We start from the raw sequence: 25,650 nt of genomic DNA on the forward strand, positions 1-25,650 counted from the left end.
AGGGTTTAAATAGAGCAATTGGACAAGTCAGCAGAATGTAATGAGGGTAATGACAATTTAAAAGCAATTTAACGTAATGAAGGCAATATAAAGGTAACCATTGAACTGGTTTCAACATAAAACTGGTAAATTGAGCAGCAAATAAGGGTAGGCAAGGTCAGCGGAGTGGCCTTTTGGAAGTGGCTGTGTTGAGTGAAAGGCTGTGTGTTGGTGAAGTACTGTGGAGAGGTAAAATGTGAGCAGCTCAAGAGTCTTTGGCGCGGAGGCTATCAGATTAAATCAGCTCTGTGAGTGTGTCTCATTATTTAATTAGTGATTCGGCTGCAGTGGCAATGGCAGGCAAACCACCGGAGCACCCGCTGGTTCTTGTCAGTTGGTAATTAACATCGGCCAAGATGAGGTAGAGAGAGAGATCCTCAAGTCCAAAATCATTCCGGAAAGCAGCACAGGATTGCAGATGAATTCACTCGCTTTCATGTCCCCTGGTATAGGATGGTTTAGGCATATGGATGAGAAGGGAATGGAGGGTGATGGTATGAGTGCAGGCAGGTGGGACTAAGGGAAAAAAGTTGTTCGGCACGGACTTGTAGGGCCGAGATGGCCTGTTTCCGTGCTATAATTGTTATATGGTTATATGGTAGGATCTGTTACAAGTCCCGGGATCATCACTAAGATGGGGGGGAGGGAGAGAGGGAAATGTGACAACACATCCTCTCTAAGCCGCTCCAATCACTGTCGCCGGAAGACAGGCCAGGAAGAGCTGAAGATCAGCACCACAGACGCCGTCTGTCTGCCGTAAAATACCGGTAAGCTGGACAACGCTCCGGATTGAGCTGAAGCCGTCGCATGAGAAGCAACAGCTGCATCCAATTGGCTGGTAATGGATTAACTCGCCTGCACCGTACTCCTTAAAACTAAGACAGTTTCAGTCGGTCGGGGGAAAGTGGGGTGCCTTCCTTCTTGCTGTGCTCCCCTTTGCAGAATCGAGGCAAGACTGAGCATCTGGGAGAAGCCTGAGACTGACAGTGCCTCCTCAGCTGCACACAGTCGACTAGGGACTACATGGACCCGGACCTACTCTTTGCCACTCTTCTTGACTGTAAATAAACTCTTTCACCTAAGTTCACCCTATCATGAGTGTGTCGGTGCAGTTATTGCGCTCATGGCGTCTTCCCCACACCACAAAGTATATTCAGTCCTAAGACGTTGGTGAGGTTGAAATCAAAAGAGAGATAGATAGAACTCCTCGGACTAGTGGAATCAAGTGGTATGGGGAGAAGGCAGGATCGGGGTACTGATTGTGGATGATCAGCCATCGGATGGTGGTGCTGGCTCAAAGGGCCGAATGACCTACACCTGCAACTATTGGCTATATATATGTATCTAAGTACCTGATGATCTCTCTCCTTGAGTTTCGAAAGAGGTGGTTATAGAGTTAGTGGATACATTGGTTTTCTCCACTCAGAATTCTATTGATTAGGGCAGGGCTCGGCAACTTTGTTCCGCATAGGGGCCAGGACCCATATCTGTGAGCAGATGGCAGGCCACATCTATCGCCATTGTTAATAAATGGAGGTAATAATAATACATACTAACTAAACTTTGACATATTTATATATTTAAGCAATATTATGTCTATTGAACATAGCAGTTAGTTTGAGACACTGGTATTGAAACAACCCTCACCCCTCTCTGTCCTGAACTTCATGTAGACTCTTTGTTACCCTCTCTTCCCCCTTCCCCCATTCACTCTCCCTCCCACTCCCCTCCTCCCCTCTCTCTCTCCTCCCCCCTCTCTCCACCTCTCCTCCCCTATATCCACCTCTCTCCTCCCCTCTCCCGCCACCTCTTCCCCCTCTCCTCTCTCTTACCACTTTCCTCCCATCCCACTCCTCTCCTGCCCTCTCTCCTCCACCTCTCCTCCCCTCCCCCTCTCGCCTCCTCCTCCATCCTCCCCCCCCTCTCTCCACTCTCACTCCTCTCTGTCCACCTCTTTTCCCACTCTCTCCACCTCTTCTCCCACTCTCCACCTTTCCTCCCCTCTCTCCACCTCTCCTCCCCTCCTCCCCCCTCCACTTCTTCTCCCCCCTCTCCCCTCTCTCTCTCCTCTCCTCCCCTCTACCTCCTTCCACCTCTCCTCCCCCCTCCCCCTCTCTCCTCCCCCCGCCTTCCCCCTTCTCTCCTTCCCCCCTCCACTCTCCTTCCCTTTCCCCCATTCCCTCTCCACCTCTCCCTCTCATCCCATCCCTCTCTCTCCCCTTTCCCCAATCCCCATCTCCCTCTCCCTCCTCTCCAAAGTCTAGTCCAGTCCATTTACCGCTGGATTCCTGTCCGCCGCGTCCACACGAACCAATGGCCAGCAGTGCAGCATCTTTGAGGAAGGCGTCCCTGACCCTGACCCTCCCCCGGGTGAAGCGCGAGGTCGGATGATTCCAATGTGCACTCAGCACCAGGCACTGCAGCCACTGCAACTGCAACTGCACTTTTACATTAGTGGAACTGCCAATCCAACTAACCTTTTGCCCAGTTCGTGGCATTATATCAATTCTGATTTTTTTGTATCAGTAAACAGGATTGCTTGGAGCATTAAAGCAAGACTTTATGTTGCTGAACAACAGTATTAAACAGTCTAAAGAAATGTAGATGACAGAAAAAAAATACGCCCGCGAGTCGGATGATTTCGGGTTATGGGCCGGATCCGGCCCGTGGGCCATAGGTTAACGGACCCCTGGATTAGGGAATGGTTCCTGTAAACGGAAGGAGATGGGAAGAAAATCGGGTTAACCCATTGTTTAAAAGGAAAATCAGATTAATCTAATGGAGTTTTGTACAAGAAACAAAAGAATGTGTAATATCGGCATTTTGAGAGACATTTATCACAGATGGGAGAAATATTTGGGCAAAATTTATTCAGCCTAGTTTTTGATATCTATACTACTAAAAGACTGTTCTTGACCGGTTTTGGCGATCGGTGCTGCGATTTCCGAGAGAACGCTGCCACCTACGGCCGTCATTTTTGGCCACCTCGCTTGGAGCCCCCCTCCACCGCATGTGTGCCGAGGATTTTTTCCAGTCGATGAAAAATGACAGAGATATTAATGATTTTACAAAATTCCCCATTCTCTCTGCTGCCCCTGCTGGCGGCAGGGGGGATGGACTTAAAACCAGGAAGTGGTGTGCCTCAATTAGTCTGCAAGCTGGAGGAAGGCAGAGGGTTACATTTCTCTGAGCTGTGAATAACACTGAACACATGCCCACACAACTGTAAGTACCCTTAATGTGGTTTGAAAATGAAAATATGGTTAAAGTAAAAAAGTACTGCCTGCAAATGGTTGTTTGGGGGGTTTGGGTTGAAATAAACGGCACTGTCTCTCTCCCCCCCCCCCCCCCCCCCCCTCTCTCTCCCCCCCCCCCCCCCCCCCCTCTCCTCTCCCCCCCCCTCTCCTCTCCCCCCCCCCCCGTCCCCTCTCCCCTCCCCCCCCTCTCCTCTCCCCCCCCCTCCTCTCCCCCCCCTCTCCTCTCCTCCTCCCCCCCCTCTCCTCTCCCCCCCCCTCTCCTCTCCCCCCCCTCTCTCTCCCCCCCCCCTCCTCTCCTCCCTCCTCTCCTCTCCCCCCCCTCCTCTCCTCCTCCCCCCCCCTCTCTCTCCCCCCCCTCTCTCCCTCCCTCTCTCTCTGCCCTCCTCTCTCTCCCCCTCTCCTCTCTCTCTCCCCCTCCCTCTCCTCTATCTCCTCCTGTGTGTCTCTCTCTCTATCTCTCTCTCTGTCCCTGCCTCTCCTCTCTCTCTCTCCCTCTCCCTCTCTCCTTTGTCTCTCTCTCTCCCTCTCCTCTGTCTCTTCTCCCCCCCTCTCTCTCTCTCTCCCCCCTCTCCTCTCTCTCTCCCCCTCTCCTCCCCCCTCTCCTCTCTCCTCTCCCCCCTCCCCCTCTCCCCCCTCTCCCCCTCCTCCTCCCTCCTCTCCCCCCTCCCCCCCCTCCCTCCCCTCTCCTCCCTCCCTCCCTCCCCCCTCCCCCCTCTCCTCTCCCCCTCCCCTCCTCCTCTCCCTCCCCCCCTCCTTCCTCTCCCCCCCCCTCTCTCCTCCCTCCCCCCTCTCCTCCCTCCCCCCTCCTCCTCCCTCCCCCCTCTCCCTCCCCCCCTCCTCCCCCCCCCCCCTCCCCCCCTACTCCCCCCCCTCCCCTCTCCTCCCCCCCCTCTCCTCTCCCCCCCTCCTCCTCTCCCCCCTCTCCTCTCCCCCCTATCCTCCCCCCCCTCTCCTCTACCCCCTCTCCTCCCCCCCCTCTCCCCTCCCCCCTCTCTCCCCTCTTTTTCCCCCTCCCCCCCCTCCATCCCCTCCCCTACCGTCCCTCCCCTAAAACCCCCTCCCCTCCACACACCCCTACCCCCTTCCCTCCACCCCCTCACCCTCCCCCTCCCTGCTCCCCCCACCTCTCCCCCTCCCCTCACCTCACCCCCCTCTCAGCACACCCCCTCACTCCCCCCCCTCTCCTCCTCCCCCCCTCTCCCTCCCCCCCTCTCTCCTCCTCTCCCCCCTCCTCCTCTCTCCCCCCCTCTCTCCTCTCCCCCCCCCTCCTCCTCCCCTCTCCTCTCTCCCCCCTCTCCTCTCTCCCCCCTCTCCTCTCCTCCTCTCCCCCCCCTCTCCTCCTCTCCCCCCTCTCCTCTCTCTCCCCCCTCTCCTCTCTCCTCTCTCCTCTCTCCCCCCCCCTCCTCTCTCTCCCCCCCTCTCTCTCTCTCTCCCCCTCTCCTCTCCCTCTCTCTCCACATCTCTTCTCTCCCCCTCTCTCCCTCAAACTCTCCCCTCTCTCTCTCCCCCCCCCCTCGATGACGCAGCATCTGTTTCTCTGCCCCCATCACTCGCTGGTTCAACATCTCCTCCGCTCCTCTCCCCCCCCCCCCCCCCCCCTCCTCTCCCCCACACCTCCTCCCCCCCCCTCCCCTCCCCTCCCCCCCCCCTCTCCTCTCCCCCCCCCCCTCTCCTCTCCCCCCCTCTCCTCTCCCCCCCTCTCCCCCTCCCCTCCCTCCCCCCTCTCCACCACCCCCCCCTCTCCCCTCCCTCCCCTCTCCTCCCCCCTCCCCCCCCTCCCTCCATCCCCTCCCCTACCCTCCCTCCCCTAAACCTCCTCCCCTCCACACCCCCCCTACCCCCTTCCCTCCACCCCCTCCCCCCTCCCTGCTCCCCACCACTCTCCCCCCCCCTCACCCTCCCCTCACCTCCCCCCTCTCAACACCCCCCCTCCCTCTCCCCCTCTCCCCTCTCTCCTCTCTCCCCCCCCCCCCTCTCCCTCCTCTCCTCCCCTCCCCCCTCTCTCTCCCTTCTCTCTCTCCCCCCTCTCTCCTCCCCCCCTCCCTCTCCCCCCCCTCCTCTCTCCCCCCCCCCCCTCTCTCCCCCCCTCTCTCCCCCCCGCCCTCACCCCTCCCCTCCCACCCTCTCCCCTCCCCCCCCCTCTCCCCTCTCTCCTTTCCCCTTCCCTCCACCCTCACTGCTCCCCACCTCTTCCCCTCCCCCCTCACCTCTCCCCCCCCTCTCTCACCCTCTCTCTCGCCTCTCCTCCACCCCCACCTTTCCCCTCTCACCCACCTCCCCCGCTTCTCCTCGCCACCCCCCTCTCTCCCTCTTGCCCCTCTGTGTCTCTGCCCTCACTCTCTACCCCCCCCCCCTTTCCCCCAGCGGGAGCGTTTTCCAGAATTTAATCAAGGCATTCAATTTATTTAATAGTGGCATAAAATTAGCATTAAATAATGATTTATATCTTCTGGTAATTTGAATACCCAAATACTTAAATGTTTCTGTTGCAATTTTAAAAGGAAATTTTAATAGATGAGTCGCTTTCTGAGGCTTTAATAACATAATTTCACTTTTATTCCAATTTATTCTATATCCTGAAAAAGACCCGAATTCCTCTATTAAATTTAATAAGGTTGGGATACTCGTTTGTGAATTTGCAATATATAAAGTATATCATCTGCATATAATGAAATGTTATTATTTGAGTCTTTAGTATTACATCCCTGAATATTTGGATGCATTCTTATCCTTTCAGCCAGAGGCTCTATCATAAGGGCAAATAGCAGGGGTGATAATACACATCCCTGCCTATTGCCCCTCGATAATTGGAATTTTGGAGATAACATATTATTAGTTAATATTCTTGCAGTCGGTTTATCATATAATAATTTTACCCATCTGATAAAATTCTCTCCCATTTTAAACTTTTGGAGTGCTTTGTATAAGTGCTGCCACTCTACCTGATCAAATACTTTCTCTGCATCCAGAGAGATAACTGATAAATCTTCATTTTCCGTTTTATGTGAATACATTATATTAAAAAGGCGTCTCCGATTATTAGATGATTGTCTTTTAGGTATAAACCCCGTTTGGTCCGGATTTATCAATTTATTAATATATTTACTCAATCTTCTTGCTAAAGTCTTTGCTAAAATGTTCTTGTAAAGGGACTCAGTCTGACGCACTGTAGCCTTTACTAGAGCCTTTATTATAGCACATGGCACACACGTCCCAGCACTGGCTGCATCCAGCCTTCAGGCGTACCAGGACAAAATGGGAGGAAGGAAGGGGAGGAGATCATAGTTATACTGATATGATGGGGCGTGTTAATGGAGATGAGGTAGCTACATTATAGGTTGCATGCATAAACCATCTACAGTTCTGATCTGTATTTAAAAGTGATATGGCTCTATATGAGCCCGGTTCTTCTAGATCTTTATCTTTTTTTGGTATGAGCGTAATTGTAGATTCTGCTAGTGTGTCTGGTAGTTTATTGTCAGTAAAAGCATGAGTATATAATTTAAGTAAGCGTGGGACCGTTATCTCCTGAAATCTTTTATAAAATTCATTACTAAAACCGTCTGGTCCTGGCGTCTTCCCATTTTTCAATTATTTTATTGTTTCTCTTATTTCTTCACGTAATCTGAGCTCCTAGTTCCTCTTGTTCTAAGATATCTAGTTTTGACAGATTACAGTTATCTAGAAAATGTATAATTTTACTGTCTTCTATTTTAGTTTTAGATGTGTATAAATTTTGATAAAATTGAGCGAACCTTTTATTAATATCCTTGGGTAGTATTAGTAGTTCACCTTTCTCTGATTTAATTTTAATTATAGTATTTTCCTCTTCTTGTTTCTTCAGTTGCCTCGCTAAAGGTTTATGTGGCTTGTCACCAAATTCGAAATGTACCTGTTTTGTAATTTGGAATAATCTTATTACTCTTGCCGATAAAATTTGATTAAGTTTAAATTTCAGTAATGTAATCTTATTATGTTTATCTATAGTTGGATCTTTTACATTATCTAATTCTAATAGCTTCATTTCCTGTTCTAACGTCCGTTGTTCTGTCGTATTCTTTTTATTTTGAAAACTTTGGTATGAAATTATAACTCCTCGGATGAATGCCTTAAAAGTTTCCCATAATAAAGATGGTGAAATACCTGGTGTCTCATTTGTCTCAAAATTTTTTTTTTCATTTTTTGTTTTAAATAGTTATGACCTTGTGGGTTATTTAATATTTGTACATTGAATCTCCAAAAAGGTTTTATACCCGGCATTCCCTCAACTTTTAATGTAAAAGTCAACGGGGAGTGATCAGAAATAATACTATTGTGATATTTAGGATTAATCGTATATGGAATTAATTTTGTATCCACTAAAAAATAATCAATTCGTGAGTAAGTTTTATGTACCGCTGAATAGAACGAATATTCCCTTCCAGTTGGATTAACTATTCTCCATACATCTGTTATATTAGTATTTTTCATATATGTGTTTAAAAATTCACTAGTCTTAGATTTGGAATTACCCTTCCTTAGTTTTATTGATTTGTCTAAATATGGATCTATAACACAATTAAAATCCCCCCCTAATATTACATTTTGGTAATTATGCTCTGATATTATATCCAGAATTTTCTTTAAAAATTGTGGGATCTAATCCAGAATTTTTTAACACAAAATTTAATTTATCCCCCCCCCCCCCCCCCCCAACTATAGTATACCTTCCTTCTTTTGATATGGTAATTTTATACCTTTCTGATAATATATCCGACCTCTTTCTTTAGAAAAATTGAGGGTTTTATCCAAAATTTGGAGCATAAATTTGTTGTTTCGTGTGTGGTGTGGAGTATGTCCGAATGATTTCTCCCGCATCTATATGCGATTCCTCCTCCTTCTTTATCAGATATGGTATTCTTTAATTTAAATGGTATACCTTTCCGAATAATAATAGCCGTACCTCTTGCTTTAGAAGTAAATGACGAGTAGTAAATTTGACCTATCCAATTTGCCTTCAGTCTCATCTGTGTTTGTTGTTTCGTGTGTGTTTCTTGCAGAAAAGCTATGTCCGAATTTAATGATTTTAACTGGGCCAGAATCTTGCCCCTCTTAATTGGATCATTCGCACCCCTAATATTCCAGCTACAAAATGTGATTCCTCTGTTCTTTATTCGTCTATTTTCTTGCATTGTAAATCAGTTTTGGTGGTTTTGATTCATATGGTGCAGCTAAATACCTCAGGATTTTGGGTGTGGGGTGATCACGAAGTTGTTTTACATCTCTTCCTTCTATTGAACCTCAATGAAAAAAAGAAGAAAGCATATATTGTGTTTGTGATGAAAAAAATTAACGTGAAACACGTGAAAGTGAATTTAAAAAAAGAAGTGACATTAAGGTATCAAAGAAGCGATACCTTACCTTAAAAACAAGAGGCCACCAATGGTGGCTAAAATGGAATTGACCTCCGTAGTTGGAATTGTACATTGAGCTCCGTCCTCTAGACAGAGTATCATAAAAGACTACAGGCCGTTTCATCTTCTTGTAACAAAAAATTGTCCAGTCAGGACAAATAATAACAGAAAAAACTTCAGAAATAGAGAGATAGCCCAATCAAGCCAGAGGCAAATCAAACCTGTATGTTCAGTTCTGTATGTATATATACATTTTCAATTGTTCTTTTATGTACCCGGGATTGTTACACTAATCGCCATATTTTCCCTGACTACAAGCATGTTCCAAGGGGTTAAACTTTATCTTAAATACAAGCAACTTCCAAGGCTTAGACATAGCCCAACATCTGGAACTTTTCCAAGTTTTAGACTCCTCCCTCCTTCACAGAGGCTTATGATGTATTATTATGCACATTTTCATTAGTTATTATGTATTAGTATACATCATAAACTATATTTCCTTTCATTTAAACTATATTATGATTATTTAATAATTAATAATAGCTATATAAACTCCCCTTATCCCCCAGACTTCATTGATTAGTCATATTAGTGTAATACCTAAAACGAGAGTTAGTATTAAAATTATATGGTTAATTAATTATTTACATTAAATGTATGCTATAGTAATTAAGACTTTTCTTAAGTCAACAAATTTAGTCCATTCCCTTTGAATTTCTTTCATATCCGTCAGCATTACTTCCAAATCTTCAGCTTTCCTTTTGTTTATCTTCAACTTTACCATTCAAGGTGAAACATGGGCTCTGCCGTTGAAAACAGATTCTTGACAGATAAGCTTGTCTGGTTACTGTCTGGAACAGTTCCGCCATCTTAATTAAAGCAACATTTTTCATTGAAAAGTCTTCAGCATTCTCTTCTATTTTCTTTACAATATTTTGTGCATGGTTAAATGCCAAGTCTGGAGCCGTAAAAGAGCGTTGAGTAGAATTGTACGTACTTTTCATTTTCGATGGGTATATTACCCCTTATCGCACCTGGGGGTATCCTTTCAGGATATTACTTGCTTTTTTAAACAGATGCCTTTTTTCAAGTATTTCACGGAGGTAGTCCCTGAAGAATCTAACGATGTCTCCGGAAAATGTAAGATTCTCACCATGAGGTATCATCTTCAATAAATTTTCCAGAGTTGAGATGTCTAGAAACTTCACAATAATCTGTCTTTGTGGAGCATTTATTCCTCTTTGGAAGCGTCCTACCCGATGAGCCACGTCTATCCTCGGGTTTTCCGACAGCTTAAAAACTTCTTTGAGTAATTTGGTGACGAAATCGCACATTTGATTTCCATGCTCTTGTCCCTCCTTTACTCCCACTATTCTTAAGTTCTGTCTCCTCGATTTTGCTTCCAAATCCTGACAGTTATCAGACAATTTATTCAATTGCTCCCAATCAGAATCTTGTTCTTTATTCAGACTAGTTATTTCCTGAGCCATCTCATTCATTTCAGTCTCCATATCTTCCATCCGCTTGTCAGAGTTTTTCATCTTTTCAAACAACTTATCAAATTTCTTATTATAATCTTTTTCCATTCTCGCAAATTCTTGCGTTGTCCTCTGATCAAAATCCATGAACTGCTGCTTCAGAGAGGCATACAGCTCCTTTAGTTCAACACAAGCAGTATTAATTTTTCGGTTTTAACCAGCATCTGCAGTTATATATATTATGGGGATATGTGAGGCAGACACAAGGTAAAAGCAGTGTGTTTTTTATATGCTCTTCGTCTTGAAACATTTTTCCATCCTCATTTGTTATAAATTTTGTAGGAGCAAAATTTATTCCGTATCCCAGATTTATTGATCGTGATTTGCGAATGCTGTAAGGATGTATTTCTGTTACCCAAATTGCCATAATTGAATTGAATTGAATTTTGAGTTGAATTTCCTTTATTGTCATTCAGACCTTTCAGTCTGAACGAAATTTTGTGCCTGCATTCATACATACAATAATAGACAACAGAACAGACAGTAAACGCAAATTAACATCCACCACAGTGAGTCCACCAAGAACCTCCTCACTGTGATGGAGGCAAAAATCTTAGGGCTGCAGTCTCTTCCCTCTTCTCCCTCTGCGCTGAGGCGATACCCCACCAGGCGATGGTAAATCAGTCCCGCGGCTCATCGAGCTCCGCGAACCGGTCGGTTCAAACACCGCGGTGGTCGTAGCTGCCGCCCTCCAGTCCAACGGACGCAGCTGTTGACGGAAGTGCACTGGCCCGCAGCCGAACCCCGGACTCAGGCCGCTGCCGCCAGAACGCCGTCTCAGCCACCGGAGCACCGTTCCAGCCCCGAGCCGGGTCGCCCTCACGTGAGCGTCTCAGCCCCGCGCCAGGCCGCCCTCATGGGAGCGCCGTTTCACCTTCGTGCTGGGCCGCCCCCATGGGAGCGCCGTTTCCCTCGGGCTGGGCCGCCCTCACGGGAATGCCGTTTCCCTCGGGCTGGGCCGCCCCGACGGGAGCGCCGTTACCCTTGGGCTGGGCCTCCCACGCGGGAGCGTCTCAGCCCCTCGCCAGGCCGCCCTCACGGGAGTGTCACAGCCCCTCACGGGAGCGCTGTTCCAGCCCCGAGCTGGGCCGCCCTCACGGGAGCGAGCCCAGGGCGAGTCCTGACAGGCTGCCTCCGGAGCCTCGAGGTCGCCAGCTCCGCCATTAGGCCTCAGCGCAGACGGAGGCAGAGAAGGGGGATACGACAAAAAAGTCGCATTCCCCCGAAGGGAGAGACAGCAAGCCCCCCCACATAAACACAACCTAAAAAGCCAAAAAATTAGCTAGACAAAACGAAAAAAACAACACAAAAAAGTAAAAACAAACGGACTGAAGGCGAGCCGCAGCCGTTCACCAGCGCCGCCACTTCCGGAGGTGGTCACCTAAACAGGGATGGATTTAGAGACTTCAAGAGGAAATGAAGGCAAAATATAGCAATTGCAAGAAAATGTGGAAAAAGGTGAGGTAATTCGCATCAGAAAAACAGTTGACATGGTAACGGATAGGGCAGTGTTAACGGTTTTGTACACAGTTCCTTGATAGCTAATATGTAGATGCAACAATTGCATTGTCTTACTGCACTGACTAGGCTACTTGTGAGACGACTACGGAAATAGGCAGTCTCCTTTCCCAAGAACTAATGTACTTTGCACGGAGGAAGTTTGCTTGTGAGGAGAGAAGATTGCCTATGTTTGCTATAGTTTAGAAGAATGAAAGGAGATATCATTGAAGCTTCCAAAATTCCTTTAGGGTTTGCTCGACTGCATGCAGGGAGAAACCACGGGTGACAGTTTCAGAATTTAGCACTGATATGAAAAAATTATTGCACAAAGGATGGTGAATCTTCTGAATTCTTTACTCCAACATACTACGATGAATTAATTCAAAGTAAGGTTGACAGATTACTGCATGTTCCGTGGATCAAAGAACATGCGGTTAATGCAGAAAGATGGCATTGAGACAGAAGTAGAAGATTCACTTTGATCGTGATGAATGTGGGAGCAAGCTTGAAAGGCTGCATATATTTCTATATTTCCTTATGAAATGGAACAAAAAAAACCACAAGAAAATAAGGAATAGATTACCATGAGCCATCATTCAACATGCTGATGGCTGATCTGCATTGACATTAATTCTTCATATGTACCAATTCCCCATAAACCTAAATTCTTTATCTTAAAATATTTATCTATCTCCATCTTGAATATTTATATATTAATCAAGCTTCCTCCACCCATTGAGGTAGAATATTTCAGAGGCACACTGCTCTCTGAGGGAAGAAGTTTTTACACATCTCAATTGTAAGCCATCTGCTTAATTTGATTCTATGTTCCTTTGGTTGTGACTCCTACTTGTGAAAACAACTCAATATCTACCCTGAAAAGCCTTCTTAGGAACTTAAATGCATAAAAACATCTCACAAAATTGTTAGTCTCGATAGGAAATTTCTGCATCACAGGAATTAGTCTGGCGAATCTCCTTTGGACTGTCTCCAATGCTGCTCCATCTGCTATTAGGTAAGAAGGCCATTCGCCCCCAAGATTCTATGCTAGCTCATGAAGCAGTCTTATTTCCCTAACTAATTTGCTTTTACTTATTCTTCCAACATTCCCTGCAAACTCCACAGAGGTAACACTGGAGGTCAGGATATAACTTAATTGTTGGAGTGGAAAGATGGCAACCCTATTAGCGTCATGACCATCCTGTCCACTCTGCATGTTATCATGTTTTTAAAAACTACGTCAGAGCAACTATGAGAAGATTGTTTTTCCTGCTTGGAAAATTATGGAACAAAAGTAATTTAAAAAAAAATCAGTAACTAACATTCTGGTGAAATTAGTCTGTAGATTGATTATATATTCAGCTCATCTGCAGACATTTTCAAAATAATCCATCAAGTCAGGATGAAATAACTTAAAATAAACAAGAGAACAGTGGATTCCTGGGTTACATAAGGGTTCTATCTCTAAGAACTGTCCATAAACTTAATTTATTGTGATGGAAAAGAGCAATTTCCCCCAAAATCGTAATGTGAAATCTTCAGTTTAGTTTAGAGAGACAGCGTGGAAACGGGTCCTTCGGCCGCCCGAGTCCGAGCTGACCCGCAATCCCCTTATACCAGCACAATCCTGCACACTAGGAATCATTTACAATCTTACCAAAGCAAATTAACCTACAAACCTGTACGTTTTTGGAGTGTGGGAGGAAATGGGAGTACCCGGGGAAAACACGTGGTCAAGGGAAGAACGTACAAACTCTGTTTAGACAGCACTTGTAGTCAGGATCAAACCTTGGTGTATATTGCTTACAGGATAGGAGAAATCTCCAATGGAAATTCTAAATTGCAAATGAAGCAATCACCTTCAGTTATGTGTTGGAAGGAACTGCCTGGCACTATAAAGGGCTTGTCCCACTTGCTGATTTTTTTAGCGACTGCTGGCATCATTGACTGACGTATCAGGTCACGGAAAAATACGCGGCGTGATGACGTACGATGCGGCGGTGACGCGGCGTGATGACGTATGACGCGCGGTGTTTTTTCAAGTGTCGCAACATTTTTTTTGGCACTGCTGGATTTTGAAATGTGCAAAATCTTTTGGCGACACTGATATGTCGCCGGCAGTCACTGAAAAAATCGGCAAGTGGGACAGGCCCTTAAGCCAGCAACTCTACCGCTGTGTCCCCATGTTGCCAATGACAGCCCTTGGGGACTGATTTGCCCATGACAGCCCTTGGGGACTGGGAAAGCTCAGCATATGTGATAGGAGTTAATACCAGCAAGTGAATTACACAAATATTTGTCCGAATGCAGTCCAGTTGGAATTACAGAGGGAGCAGATTTGCTAATCGGCAAGAAGCAGTTTGGAAATTCGAGTACTGTATCTGCGCGCAGACACAGAGAATTTTTATAAAGTTGAGTGTTCATAACTCAGATCTACTATAATCTGGCGACCTCTGTACTGGACATCAATGATCCACACCTTAACCTTGGGTCTTGATATTGAGCCAGTCTGAAGGAGGGGGTTGCCCATTCCTTCTCTCCAGAGATGCTGCCTCACCCGCTGAGTTACTCCAACATTTTGTGTCTACCAACGATTAAAACCAGCATCTGCAGTTTTTTTTCTTACACATTGAGCATTTAATTTGTATATTGCTAACAGGATAGGAGTAATCTCTAATGCTAATTCTAAATTGCAAATGAAGCAATCACCTTCAGTTATGTGTAGGAAGGAACTGCAGATGTCGGTTTATATTGAAGATAGAAAAAACATGCTGGAGTAATTTAGCAGGTAAGGCAGCATCTCTGGAGAAAAGGAATAGGTGACGTTTCGGGTCGAGACCCTTCTTCAGACAGAGTCAGGGAAGAGGGAAACTAGACATATGAAGAGGAACAAAGAATAAATGAATGAATATGCATAATGAATGTATGCATAAGGACAAATCAAAGCCACCAATGATGATCAAGGAAAGGTGAAGCCCACAATGGTCCATTGTTGGCCTTGGAGAAGGTGATACTGATAATGAATGAAACTAACTAGTGAAACTAAGCAGGACAACTAGGATGGGGGAGGGATGGAGAGAGGGAGAGAATGCAAGGGTCACTAGAAGTTAGAGAAATTAATACATACTGCTGGGTGGTATACTGCCCAAGCAAAATATGTGGTTCTGTTCCTCCAATTTGCATTTGGCCTCACTCTTGACGGTGGAGGACGCCCAGGACAGAAATGTCAGGATGGGAAGGGGAGTTAAATTGTTTGGCAACTGGGAATCGACAAGATTGCATAAACTGTGAAATGCTTATTTTGTGAAAGATTCCATATAAACCGTTAAAGTATATTGTATATTCTTATGTTAAAGGCCATCAGGATAAGCTTGGTGTGGCAGAGACCAAGCTTCTTCATACCCTGCATTGGATGCTGTTGGATGCTCCTTATGAATGCAATAATGAAACTACAGCCGCTTTCAGTACTGGAGGAGGAGGATCCAGTTGGTCCGGGAGCAGCAGCGCTTTTATTCATCAAGCGGAGAACCAGGGATCTCCAGGACGGCCCAGGCAGTGCAGTGTCACAGAGGAGGAAGAGCACCCCAGACCCAAGTTATTCACTAATTCAATGGCCACGGTAGAACTGTTTGTCTTCTTGTTTGCACCTCTTGTCAACAGAATTAAGGTAAATTAATGATTTATTCATTTTGTAAAATGTTTTACTTTCTGGGTATTTGAATTTGGCTTAAATCACAAGTTACTTCTCACTGTTACTGCACTACTGAATCAACTGCTTACATTATGGCGTTTGTGCATTTGAACTGTAAACTGTACAGTGTGTTTTTGTTAAATTACAACACAAAGTGCTGGAATAACTCGGTGTGTCAAGCAGCATCTTTGAAGGACATGGATAGGTGACGTTTCGGGTTTGGACCCTTCTTCAGACTAATTTTAGCAGGGGAGAAAGCTGGAGAAGAGGTGGCGGTAGGACAATGCCTGGCAAGTGGTAGGTGAATAAAGGTGACGGCTTTGATTGGCAGATGGGCGGACAAAGGCTGGAAATGAAAAGGAGAAAAAAGGGTGTAAGATAAAGGAGAAGCAAAGGAGTGAAATATGAAACTGGAAGAAGGGATATAGGCAGAATGGGAAAGGGGGTTGGGATAGTGGGAGAAATGGGTCTGTATCCAGGTAGGGTACAGGAAAGAAAAGGGTGAAAAAAAGGGGGCCGACTTAATCCTTCACCTATCTATGTCGCCTATGGCCTGACATGCTGAGTTACTCCAATTCTTTTGTAATCTCGCATCAATAGTTCCTTGTTTCTCCAGTATGTTTTAGTATTCAATATTACACTGAATGTTTAATAATCACCAGTTTGGAGCGTTGATCGATGAGTTACGAATTGGACTGTAACTCAGTATTATTTTCTATTCTGAATACCATACTTCAGGAAAGATATAAGAGCTTCAGTGAGGGCACAGAAAGGCTTTATCACTCCATTATTAAAGGTTAGATAGGATCAGCATGGGTTTTCCCATTAGACACAAAGAACTGCAGATGCTAGTTGACAAAACCACATCAAACGCTGGAGTAACTCAGCGGGCCAGGCATCTCTGCAGGACATGGGTAGTGACGTTTCGGGTCCCGAAATGTCACCAATCTGTTTTCTCCAGAGATGCTGCCTGGCCCGTGGAGTTACTCCAGCACTTTGTGTTTATTTTTTCAAAACTATGATTGGTTTTCATTGAGAGATAAAGTAGAAACGGTTTAAATTGGCAAGGTGACTTTGACACATTGTTAAAGTAATTGCAGAAAAGTCAGAGGTTTAATAAAGATTATTTTTTCACCTGTGGTTGAGATTTGGAATACATTGACACAAAGGTTGTAGCATTTTTTAATTAAGATACATATGGAATTGAACAGCAAAACAGGCTAAGGGACAAAACATGGATCTAGAAGTGATTACAGCTCCACCACCGATTTTCCAAAACCCTTGGTTCCAGAGCCTTGCTGGGTTATCCGTTTTGCTGGACCAACAGAGGTTAGTTGAATGATACTGGAATGGTCCACCTAGGCTGCTGGGGGGGGGGGACTGAAATGCATGCCTCCAAAGTCTGCCTTGGATGTCGGCGAAAGAAACAGATCCGGCTCGCCGAAGTTTCAGAGCCCCGGCCCTAGGGCGCAAATTCAATCCACCGAACTGAAGTCCGGCTGCAGAAGTTCAGATAAGGTTGAGTTCGGCCGTCTCTCACTGCCTAGATGCCACATTTTCTGGTGAATCCTGGGGGTGGGGGATTTCAAGTGCGCTCTCCAAATTATGTCCGGATTAAAGGTAGTGCATGACAGTCAGTTTAGTTTTAGTTTCGTTTAGAGATACAGCGTGAAAACAGGCGCTTCGGCCCACTGAGTCCATGTTGACCACAATCACCCACACGCTCATTGTATCCTGCACACTAGGGACAATTTTGCAGAGGCCAATTAACCTAAAACCCTGCAAGTCTTTGGAGTGTGAGAGGAAACTGGAACACCCGGAGAAAACCCAAGCAGTCACAGGGAGAACGTGCAAAATCCGTATAGACAGCATCTGTAGTCAGGATTAAACCTGGGTCTCTGGCGCTCGGGAATATACAGGAATCTATATATTCCATATAGATTTAAAAAATAAAACGCACCTTGAAAAGATGTAGGGGTGGGACAATGTATTCCTTCTCTCCAGAGATGCTGCCTGTTCCGCTGAGTTACTCTAGCATTTTATGTCTATCCAGGCCAGTGATAGCTGGATACAGATGAGCGGGTTTTGATTGGCAGCTGGGTGGACAAAGGGTGGATATAAAAAGGAGAGGAAAGAGTGTAAGATGAGGGAGAAGGGGAGGAGTAAAATATGAAGCCAGAGGAAGGGATATAGGTGGAAAGGAAAAGGAGACTGGGATAGCAGGAGAAATGGGTGGGACACATGGATGAGAGGAGTGATCTAAAGGGGGCCAACTTAGAACTTCACCTATCCATGTCCTCCTGAAATGCCCCAGAAAATTGGTGGTGGACCTGTATGTGCTTTCAAAAGTGTACAGACAAAAAAAGCCTAATCAGATTCAGATTCAGATTCAATTTTAATTGTCTAGTGGCAGAGACAACGAAATGCATTGTCTCATGGCCACATCTGTACTATATAGTTATGTTCAGGGCTCTTAATTATGTGGTAATTTGACAACTTGCATTGATCATGAACTTCAGCCCTGTGTTCTTAGGAGTAGCAGATTGGCTATTGCATGTCAGCCAATCAGAATGCTTAGTAATTATAACTCCGCCTAATTATATGATCTATAGTGTAAGAACTCACCTGCTGCCTGGCAGTAGCTGCAGTAGACTGAACGTGTGATGTACTGCATATGTGTTGATGAACTAGACAATAAAGATGCTTATGCTTCAACTTGTGTGAGACTAAGGTATTTACATGGTGTCGGAAAATCGGGTCTAGCCCGGGTCTGTTTACCGCGATTTATTTGGTTTATCAGTTTTTATTTGTGAGTGATGTTGACGACATGGCTAAATCTTGTCGAAAGCCAAGCCCGCTCGTGTTTGATTCTGATATAGCCGAGCGCTGACGAATGTTTGAGCGAGACTATGCTCATTATATCCGCATCGTTCACCGAAACGACCCCGATGACCTAGGCATCGTTACTGTTGAATCTAGCGGGTCCGGAAGCTATGATCCATGCTTACTCTTTTGAATTCGCACCAGCGCACCTCGACGGGAACGGTCTGGTAGTGGTGCCAGCTGAGACTATCGATAACCCAGCGGTCCTGCTGAGAAAGTTTAGAGAACTGTGTGACCTGTCATCGAATCGCACACAAGATTTTTTGCCCGACAGCAACAGGCAGACGAGCCTGTGGAACGATTTATCAGCGACCTAAGACACATCAGATCACGGTGCCGCTTTGGTGAGTTGCCAAATGAGCTTGTGTGAGATAAAATAGTGGGAGGAATGAATGACCGCAAGTTAAGAGCTGAATTGCTGCGGAACGCTGAACTGACTTTAGAGCAAGCCATTCATGCATGTTGAATGGCAGAAACTGAAGCCCCACTAGCTGATTTTGACAGCTCAACAGCAACATAATGTGAATCTAGCTAAGTATTCTCCGCAGAAAATTTTAAATGCGTCCCGCAAAGATCCAAATATGCCTGCCACAAGATGCCCAAACTGCAACTATTTCCACTCTAGGGGGCACCAATTCTGCATTGCCCATGGAAAGGTATGTCGTAAATGCAAGAAACTCAACCACTTTGCTAATTATTGCCGGTCCCGTGGGAGCACTGCTTCAAGGACAAATCTGCATCTGATTCACCAGGAGCCGTCTGATTCTGATTCCCAAGAACAAGATGATATTTCCCATGAGAACGATTCCGATAACACAGACACTGACTCTACCGTACTCTCCCTAAACCTGCGCTCCCCAGACAAACTGATTGATCCTGCGGTGACCATGATAATCAATAAGAAATCTTTGAATGCCAAAGTCGACATCGGCGCCAGAGTAAACGTTGTCACTCAAAGAGTTCAACAAGATAAGAACCATGAACTCATGAAAAAGGACTCCTCCACCCTACATGCTTATGGGGGGGGGAGTTCTTCACCCGCTGGGTAAAGCTAATTTAAAGTGCACTGTCAACGAGCAGACAAAAAACGTAATCTTCTACACTGGCCAACCAAACTCAGAAACTTTGCTTGGCATCAATGCATGCCACGACCTGGGTCTGGTTTATTTCGGGCGTGCTGTCCACAAACTCTGTTTGACAGATGAACCAACACAACAGATGCTATCCAACTGTAAAGACTTATTTGACGGTAAACTTGGCAAACTGCCTACGATATACAAGATCGCTGTAGATCATACTGTCACCCCAATAGTTCGTGCACCTCACCGCGTCCCCCATGGCATGCAGGACAGAATACACACCGAACTCAAGCGTCTGATCTCCATCGGAGTCATTGCTGAGGTCAGTGAACCCTCGGACTGGGTCTCCACTAAGGTCGTCATCACAAAAAAAGATAAGTAAGAATTACGCATCTGTATCAACCCAAAAGATTTAAACACAGCAATCAAACCCCAACAATATCCGATGAGAACCACTGAGGACGTAGCGGCACAGATTGGTAATGCAACAGTATTCTCAGTCCTCGATGCCAAAAGCTCTTTCGGGCAAATCCTGTTGGACCGAGCATCATCCGCCCTAACAACTTTTGGCACACCGTTCGGCCGCTAAAGGTTTTTAAGAATGCCCTTTGGTATCAACACTGCTAGCGAAGTCTTTCAGCGCGCATTTAACAACTAATCGCAGAATATCCATGTGCCATCATTGTTGACGACATCCTAGTATACGGTCGTGATGTGACCGAGCATGATGCTAACCTGAAAAAGATATTGAACCGTGCCAGAGACATTAATCTGAAACTCAACAAGTTCAGAGTCTCCGAAGTTACATACGTTGGTCACGTGTTCACCAGCAACGGATTAAAACCTGATCTACTAAGGACTGCAGCCATCAACGAGCTGCCAGTCTCAATTGACGTCACCAGCTTACAACGATTTCTCGGCATGGTCAATTACTTGGGCAAGTTTATTCGCAACCTCAGTGAACTTTCTGCTCCCCTACGACAACTGACCCACAACGACAATGCATGGTCTTGGTACTCGGAATACCAAAGAGCTTTCGAGACTTTAAAATTACAGCTAGCTAGCGCACCTACATTGGCATACTTCAATCTCAATCTGCCTGTCACTATCACCTGCGATGCATCCCAGTATGGGCTACTTCATTATTATAATATCTTCAGTATTAAAAAAGTTATGGTCATTTTCATACTCGGAAATTAGCATCTTGTTCCCTATTGCTTTTCCATTGACTTAACACAAAAGCTGTGATCGAGGACAGTCAAAAGTTCATAACTTTCTTAAAAATCAAGAGAACTGAATGAGATTTTCAGTTACTATAGATTGAAGCATTCTGAAACGAACATGATACATCTTACTTGGATGACCTGAAATTAAAGTATATAATTAGTTAATTACCTAATTGTAGTTCATTACAAAATTGACCGTTGTGACGGAAATAGTAATAAACACCCAGATTGCCTTGAAAATTCAAAAATGTGATATTCTCAAGATCAGAACTTTAATATTATTGTATTATATGCTGTAAATCCGTAACATAGGTAAATACATTACAATTTCTAGCATTAGACCAAGTCTTCGTGGAGAAGATCAGTTTCTAGCTGGTACATTGGCATATCATATTCAGTAGCATCATCATACTCCTCAGATTGTAACCAATAAGCAACTCGGTACACCTTGTTTTTCCTCAACTTTTCAATTTTGGCATTGTAAACTACAAGTTTACTCTTCATACAAGTTTTGCTCTTCAAACTACACATGACATGCCTTTCTGCCCATTACTTTCCCATTAAGAATGTCCTGTAGATTCCATTTCTTAAGAAATTGATTTTTTTTTTAAATAGCCTAAGTATCCAAAGAACGAACTAATCCCGTTCACACAAGAATTCACAACATAACATGATTTTTAAATCTCACAGTCATGAATTTATATGCCAGATGGAAGGAATTTAATGTTTAATTCCCATAAATTAATCTAGAAACATCCACTCAATATAAATAAAATTATTATTTTTTTGCACAATACATGGGATTAAAACTTATATTTAGTATAAAAATATAAACTATGAGTAGACCGGAGCTCGCAGCGACCTCTCCCAGTGAAAGTTCAGTGTATTCGTGGATTTTTGGAGCGAGTGGTGTGTACGAAGAGTGTGTGTCGGAGGAGTGTGTGTACGTGCGTAAGTACGAGCGGCAGGTTCTTTTAAAAATCGGCAGCAAGGCTTCTTGTTGCGACCTTACCTTGCGGAGCGTCCTGGTGGAGCTGAGACTTTGCGTCGCGTAGGCCCACGGAGGTGCGCAGGCCCACGGAGGCGCGCAGGCCCATGGAGAGCCGCTGCACCCGCACCCGCACCTGGAACAACGCTGGTGGGGAAACATCGCAAGCGGTGTAGTAGAGGGCAGAAGCGGGGGAAACGCGCAGGAGCCTACGCTAGGCTAAACGCGAACCCTCACAAACCGGCAGTGCCTACAGTCATGCTGGCAAATGTCCGCTCCCTCGACAACAAGATGGACTACCTCAGAGCGTGGAGAGCCTCCCAACGAAGCGTGAAGAACTGCTGTGTCTACATCCTAACGGAGACCTGGCTGAATCAGAACATCACAGACGCTGCGATCCAGTTGGAGGGACTTATGCTATACAGAGCTGATAGAGTAGCTTCGCTAGCTGGTAAGGCAAGGGGAGGGGGGCTGGCTGTGTATGTGAACAGATCATGGTGCCGGGATGCTGTGGTGATTTCCACTTACTGCTCACCCCACGTGGAGCTAATGACTGTGAAATGCCGACCCTTCTACTTACCCAGGGAGCTAACGGCAGTCTTCATAACGGCCGTCTATGTACCACCGAGCGCGGACGTGAAGGATGCTATGACAGAGCTCTACAACAACATCAGTGAGCAGCAGAGGGAACATCCAGATGCTTTCTTCATGGCAGCTGGGGATTTCAACCAGGCAAGTCTTACATCTGTTCTGCCTAAATTCTACCAGCATGTGAACATTGCAACCAGGGGGAAGAACAAACTAGATCTGGTGTACACCAACATTAGAGATGCATATAAAGCAGCCCCCCTCCCCCATATCGGCAACTCTGACCACTTAGCGGTCATGCTCACACCTGCATACAGACCCAGGGTGAAACAGGACAGGCCAACGGTCAAAGAAGTCAGAACATGGCCACAGGGAGCTACCGCAGCACTACAAGACTGTTTTGAAACCACACAGTGGGCCATTTTCAGAGGGGCAGCAACAGATGACAGTGGCATCAACCTCCAAGAATATACAGAATCCGTCATCGCATACATCAATAAATGTATTGAGGATGTAACGGTGGTAAAAACCATCAGGAGGCGTGCCAATCAGAAACCTTGGCTAACTGGGGAAGTGTGTTCCCTACTGAGAATCCGGAATGCGGCATTCAAATCTGGGGACAACGAAGTATACAAACTGGCAAGGGGTAACCTATCCCGGGGGATCAGGGAAGCGAAGAGGTTGTACGGACAAAAACTGAATAGCCACTTCGCAAATGACAAAGACACACGTCGCTTGTGGCAGGGATTTCAGACCATCACTGACTACAAGCCCCCCCCGCTGCGGATATGCCAAAACAACCCCTCCCTACCAGATGAACTGAACGAGTTCTACGCACGGTTTGAGGTTAAAAACAGCACCCAGACACGTGCACTACTGCCATCTCCCAGTGACCAGTCGCTCAGGCTGTCCGCAGCCAGAGTTAAAAAGGCCTTTGCCAGCGTCAATCCACGCAAAGCTGCAGGGCCGGACAACATTCCTGGATGCGTTCTAAGAGACTGTGCCGAGCAACTGAAAGATGTCTTCACAGACATTTTTAACATCTCACTCAGCCAGGCAGTAGTGCCCAACTGTCTTAAGAGTGCCACCATCGTCCCTGTCCCGAAGAAACCAAACCCAGCCTGCCATAATGACTTTCGACCAGTGGCCCTAACACCCATTGTAATGAAGTGTTTTGAGCGACTAGTTATGCAGCACATCAAAAATAGTCTACCTGCCGACCTAGACCCACTGCAGTTCGCCTACAGAGCCAACCGATCCACAGAGGACGCAGTCTCAACAACACTGAACCTCGTATTGTCACATCTCGATCGGAAAAATACCTATGCCAGGATCCTCTTCATAGACTTCAGCTCTGCTTTCAATACAATCATTCCGCAGCAGCTGGTGGAGAAGTTGGAGCTATTGGGGGTTGATGCTGGCACATGCAACTGGGTCCTGAACTTTCTGTCGCAACGGCAGCAGACAGCCAGGGTGGGCAGCAGGACATCAAAAACCATAGCCGTGAGCACTGGCAAACCCCAAGGCTGTGTCCTAAGCCCCCTTCTGTTTAGTCTGCTGACACACGACTGTACTGCCAGACTCAATAACAACTTCATCAACAAGTTCGCTGATGACACAACAGTGGTGGGTCTCATCAGTGACAATGATGAATCGGCGTACAGGATGGAGGTGGAGCTGCTCACAGGTTGGTGCAAATCCCACAACCTCATTCTTAACGTGGGAAAAACTAAGGAGATGGTGGTTGACTTCAGGAGAGCGGGGAAACAACACCATACACCTCTGCACATCGACGGAGCTGATGTGGAAAGGGTCAGCAGCATGAAGTTCCTAGGACTACATCTGTCTGATGACCTGACGTCCACGGCCAACACCACAGCTCTGGTCAAGAGAGCCCAGCAGCGACTTCACCCTCTCCGAAGACTACGTAAAGCAGGCCTCCCCACTACACACCTACGGACTTTTTATAGGGGGACTGTCGAGAGCACACTGACCTACGGCATCACTTCCTGGTTCGGGAGCTGCAAGGCGTACGAACGGCACCAACTAGACAGGATAGTGAAGACCGCAAGCAGGATTATTGGTGCTCCACTCCCCTTCCTGCTGGACATATACAGGAAGAGATGTATCAACAGAGCCATCTCCATCATCAAAGACCCTTACCACCCATCGCATGACATTTTCTCCATCCTCCCATCTGGGAAGAGGTACAGGAGCATTAGCTGCAAAACCAGCAGGATGCTCCTCAGCTTCTTCCCACAGGCTATAAGACTGTTAAATGAACTTTGCCCCCTGCCAAGTATCGCGCACAAACCCCCACACTGCAGCAGAGCCACTGTTGTGCCGCTGCCGGTCGGAACGGCTGTTGAATGTTTAGTAGAGTGTTAAATTTGTTCATGATACATGTATTTTTATTTCTATTTATTTTTTCATGCACACTGAATGGACACTGGTTGAGCAACGTTTTTTTGTTTCCTTTGGGTATGCGAATACTCATGAAATGACAATAAAGATATACAATACAATACAATAACACAAAATTTAGACGATTTAGATGCTCTTATGACATGATTGTGCAAAAAAAGCATTTAAATCAACTTGCGAGTGGGTTTTTCTGGAACGCGATCAATTGGAACATTGCATTTGCGGTTAATTTGAACCCCGTATCAGCTGAGATCCGTCACGTTGTAGGTGTTGACGATGTTAGAAGTATCTTTTTATTTTAATCCAGCGATTGAATTGTCCAGCGATTTAAAAAAAAAAAAAAAAAAGAATTTCATTAGCAGCTAGCAGCCCAAGGTAGTCCGCCTCCGACAGGCAGGAGAAAACGGCATTTTAATCCTGCCCCCCCCCCAAAGGCGCCAAAGACGCGCACACGGCCAGTGATAGAACTGCAGCGCCGCTGAAGGTAAGTTTTGTCACATCGCTACACTATGCTCATACACCCGCGGGCCACGGCCTCGACGGCTCTCACGGTGGATGCCTCCGATACGACCGTGGGTGGAGTCTTGGAACAGTGCATTGACGGCCGCTGGCAGCCGCTAGCGTTTTTTCAGCCTTTAGCTGAGACCCCCAGAGCGTAACTACAGCGAATTTGGCCGGGAGCTCCTCGCCCTGTACCTGGCCATCCGGCACTTTAGATACTTTTTGGAGGGTAGGAGGCCGTTGACGGCCTTTATTGACCACTAGCCCTTGACTTTCGCCTTGGCCAAGGTGTCAGATCCCTGGTCCGCTCGGCAGCAATGACACCTGGCATTCGTGTCAAGAGTTTACAACGGACGTACAGCACGTGGCTGGGAAGTGCAACACTGTCGCCGACGCCCTGTCCCGCTGGCCCTCCCGGCGGTGGCGGCCGTGGATCATGATGTGGATTACATGAAGTTCGCTGCAGCACAGCGCGTGGACGATGGGATGGCAGACTACAGGAAGGCCGTTTCTGGGCTGTGGTTGGCCGACGTTCCGTTCGGT

General features: G+C 46.3%; 1 protein-coding gene across 1 annotated transcript in view; it reads left to right on the forward strand.

The window, feature by feature from the left end:
- Positions 1-25,650, forward strand: part of LOC129698575 (protein unc-80 homolog) — a 319,625-nt gene that overhangs the window by 24,114 nt on the left and 269,861 nt on the right. Inside the window, exon 4 of the mRNA XM_055637663.1 lies at positions 15,084-15,394. Coding sequence (XP_055493638.1) covers positions 15,084-15,394 — 311 coding nt within the window. The remainder of the gene's footprint in view (positions 1-15,083; positions 15,395-25,650) is intronic.

Source organism: Leucoraja erinacea, chromosome 7 (genome assembly GCF_028641065.1).
Source record: "Leucoraja erinacea ecotype New England chromosome 7, Leri_hhj_1, whole genome shotgun sequence".
Taxonomy (NCBI): domain Eukaryota; kingdom Metazoa; phylum Chordata; class Chondrichthyes; order Rajiformes; family Rajidae; genus Leucoraja; species Leucoraja erinaceus.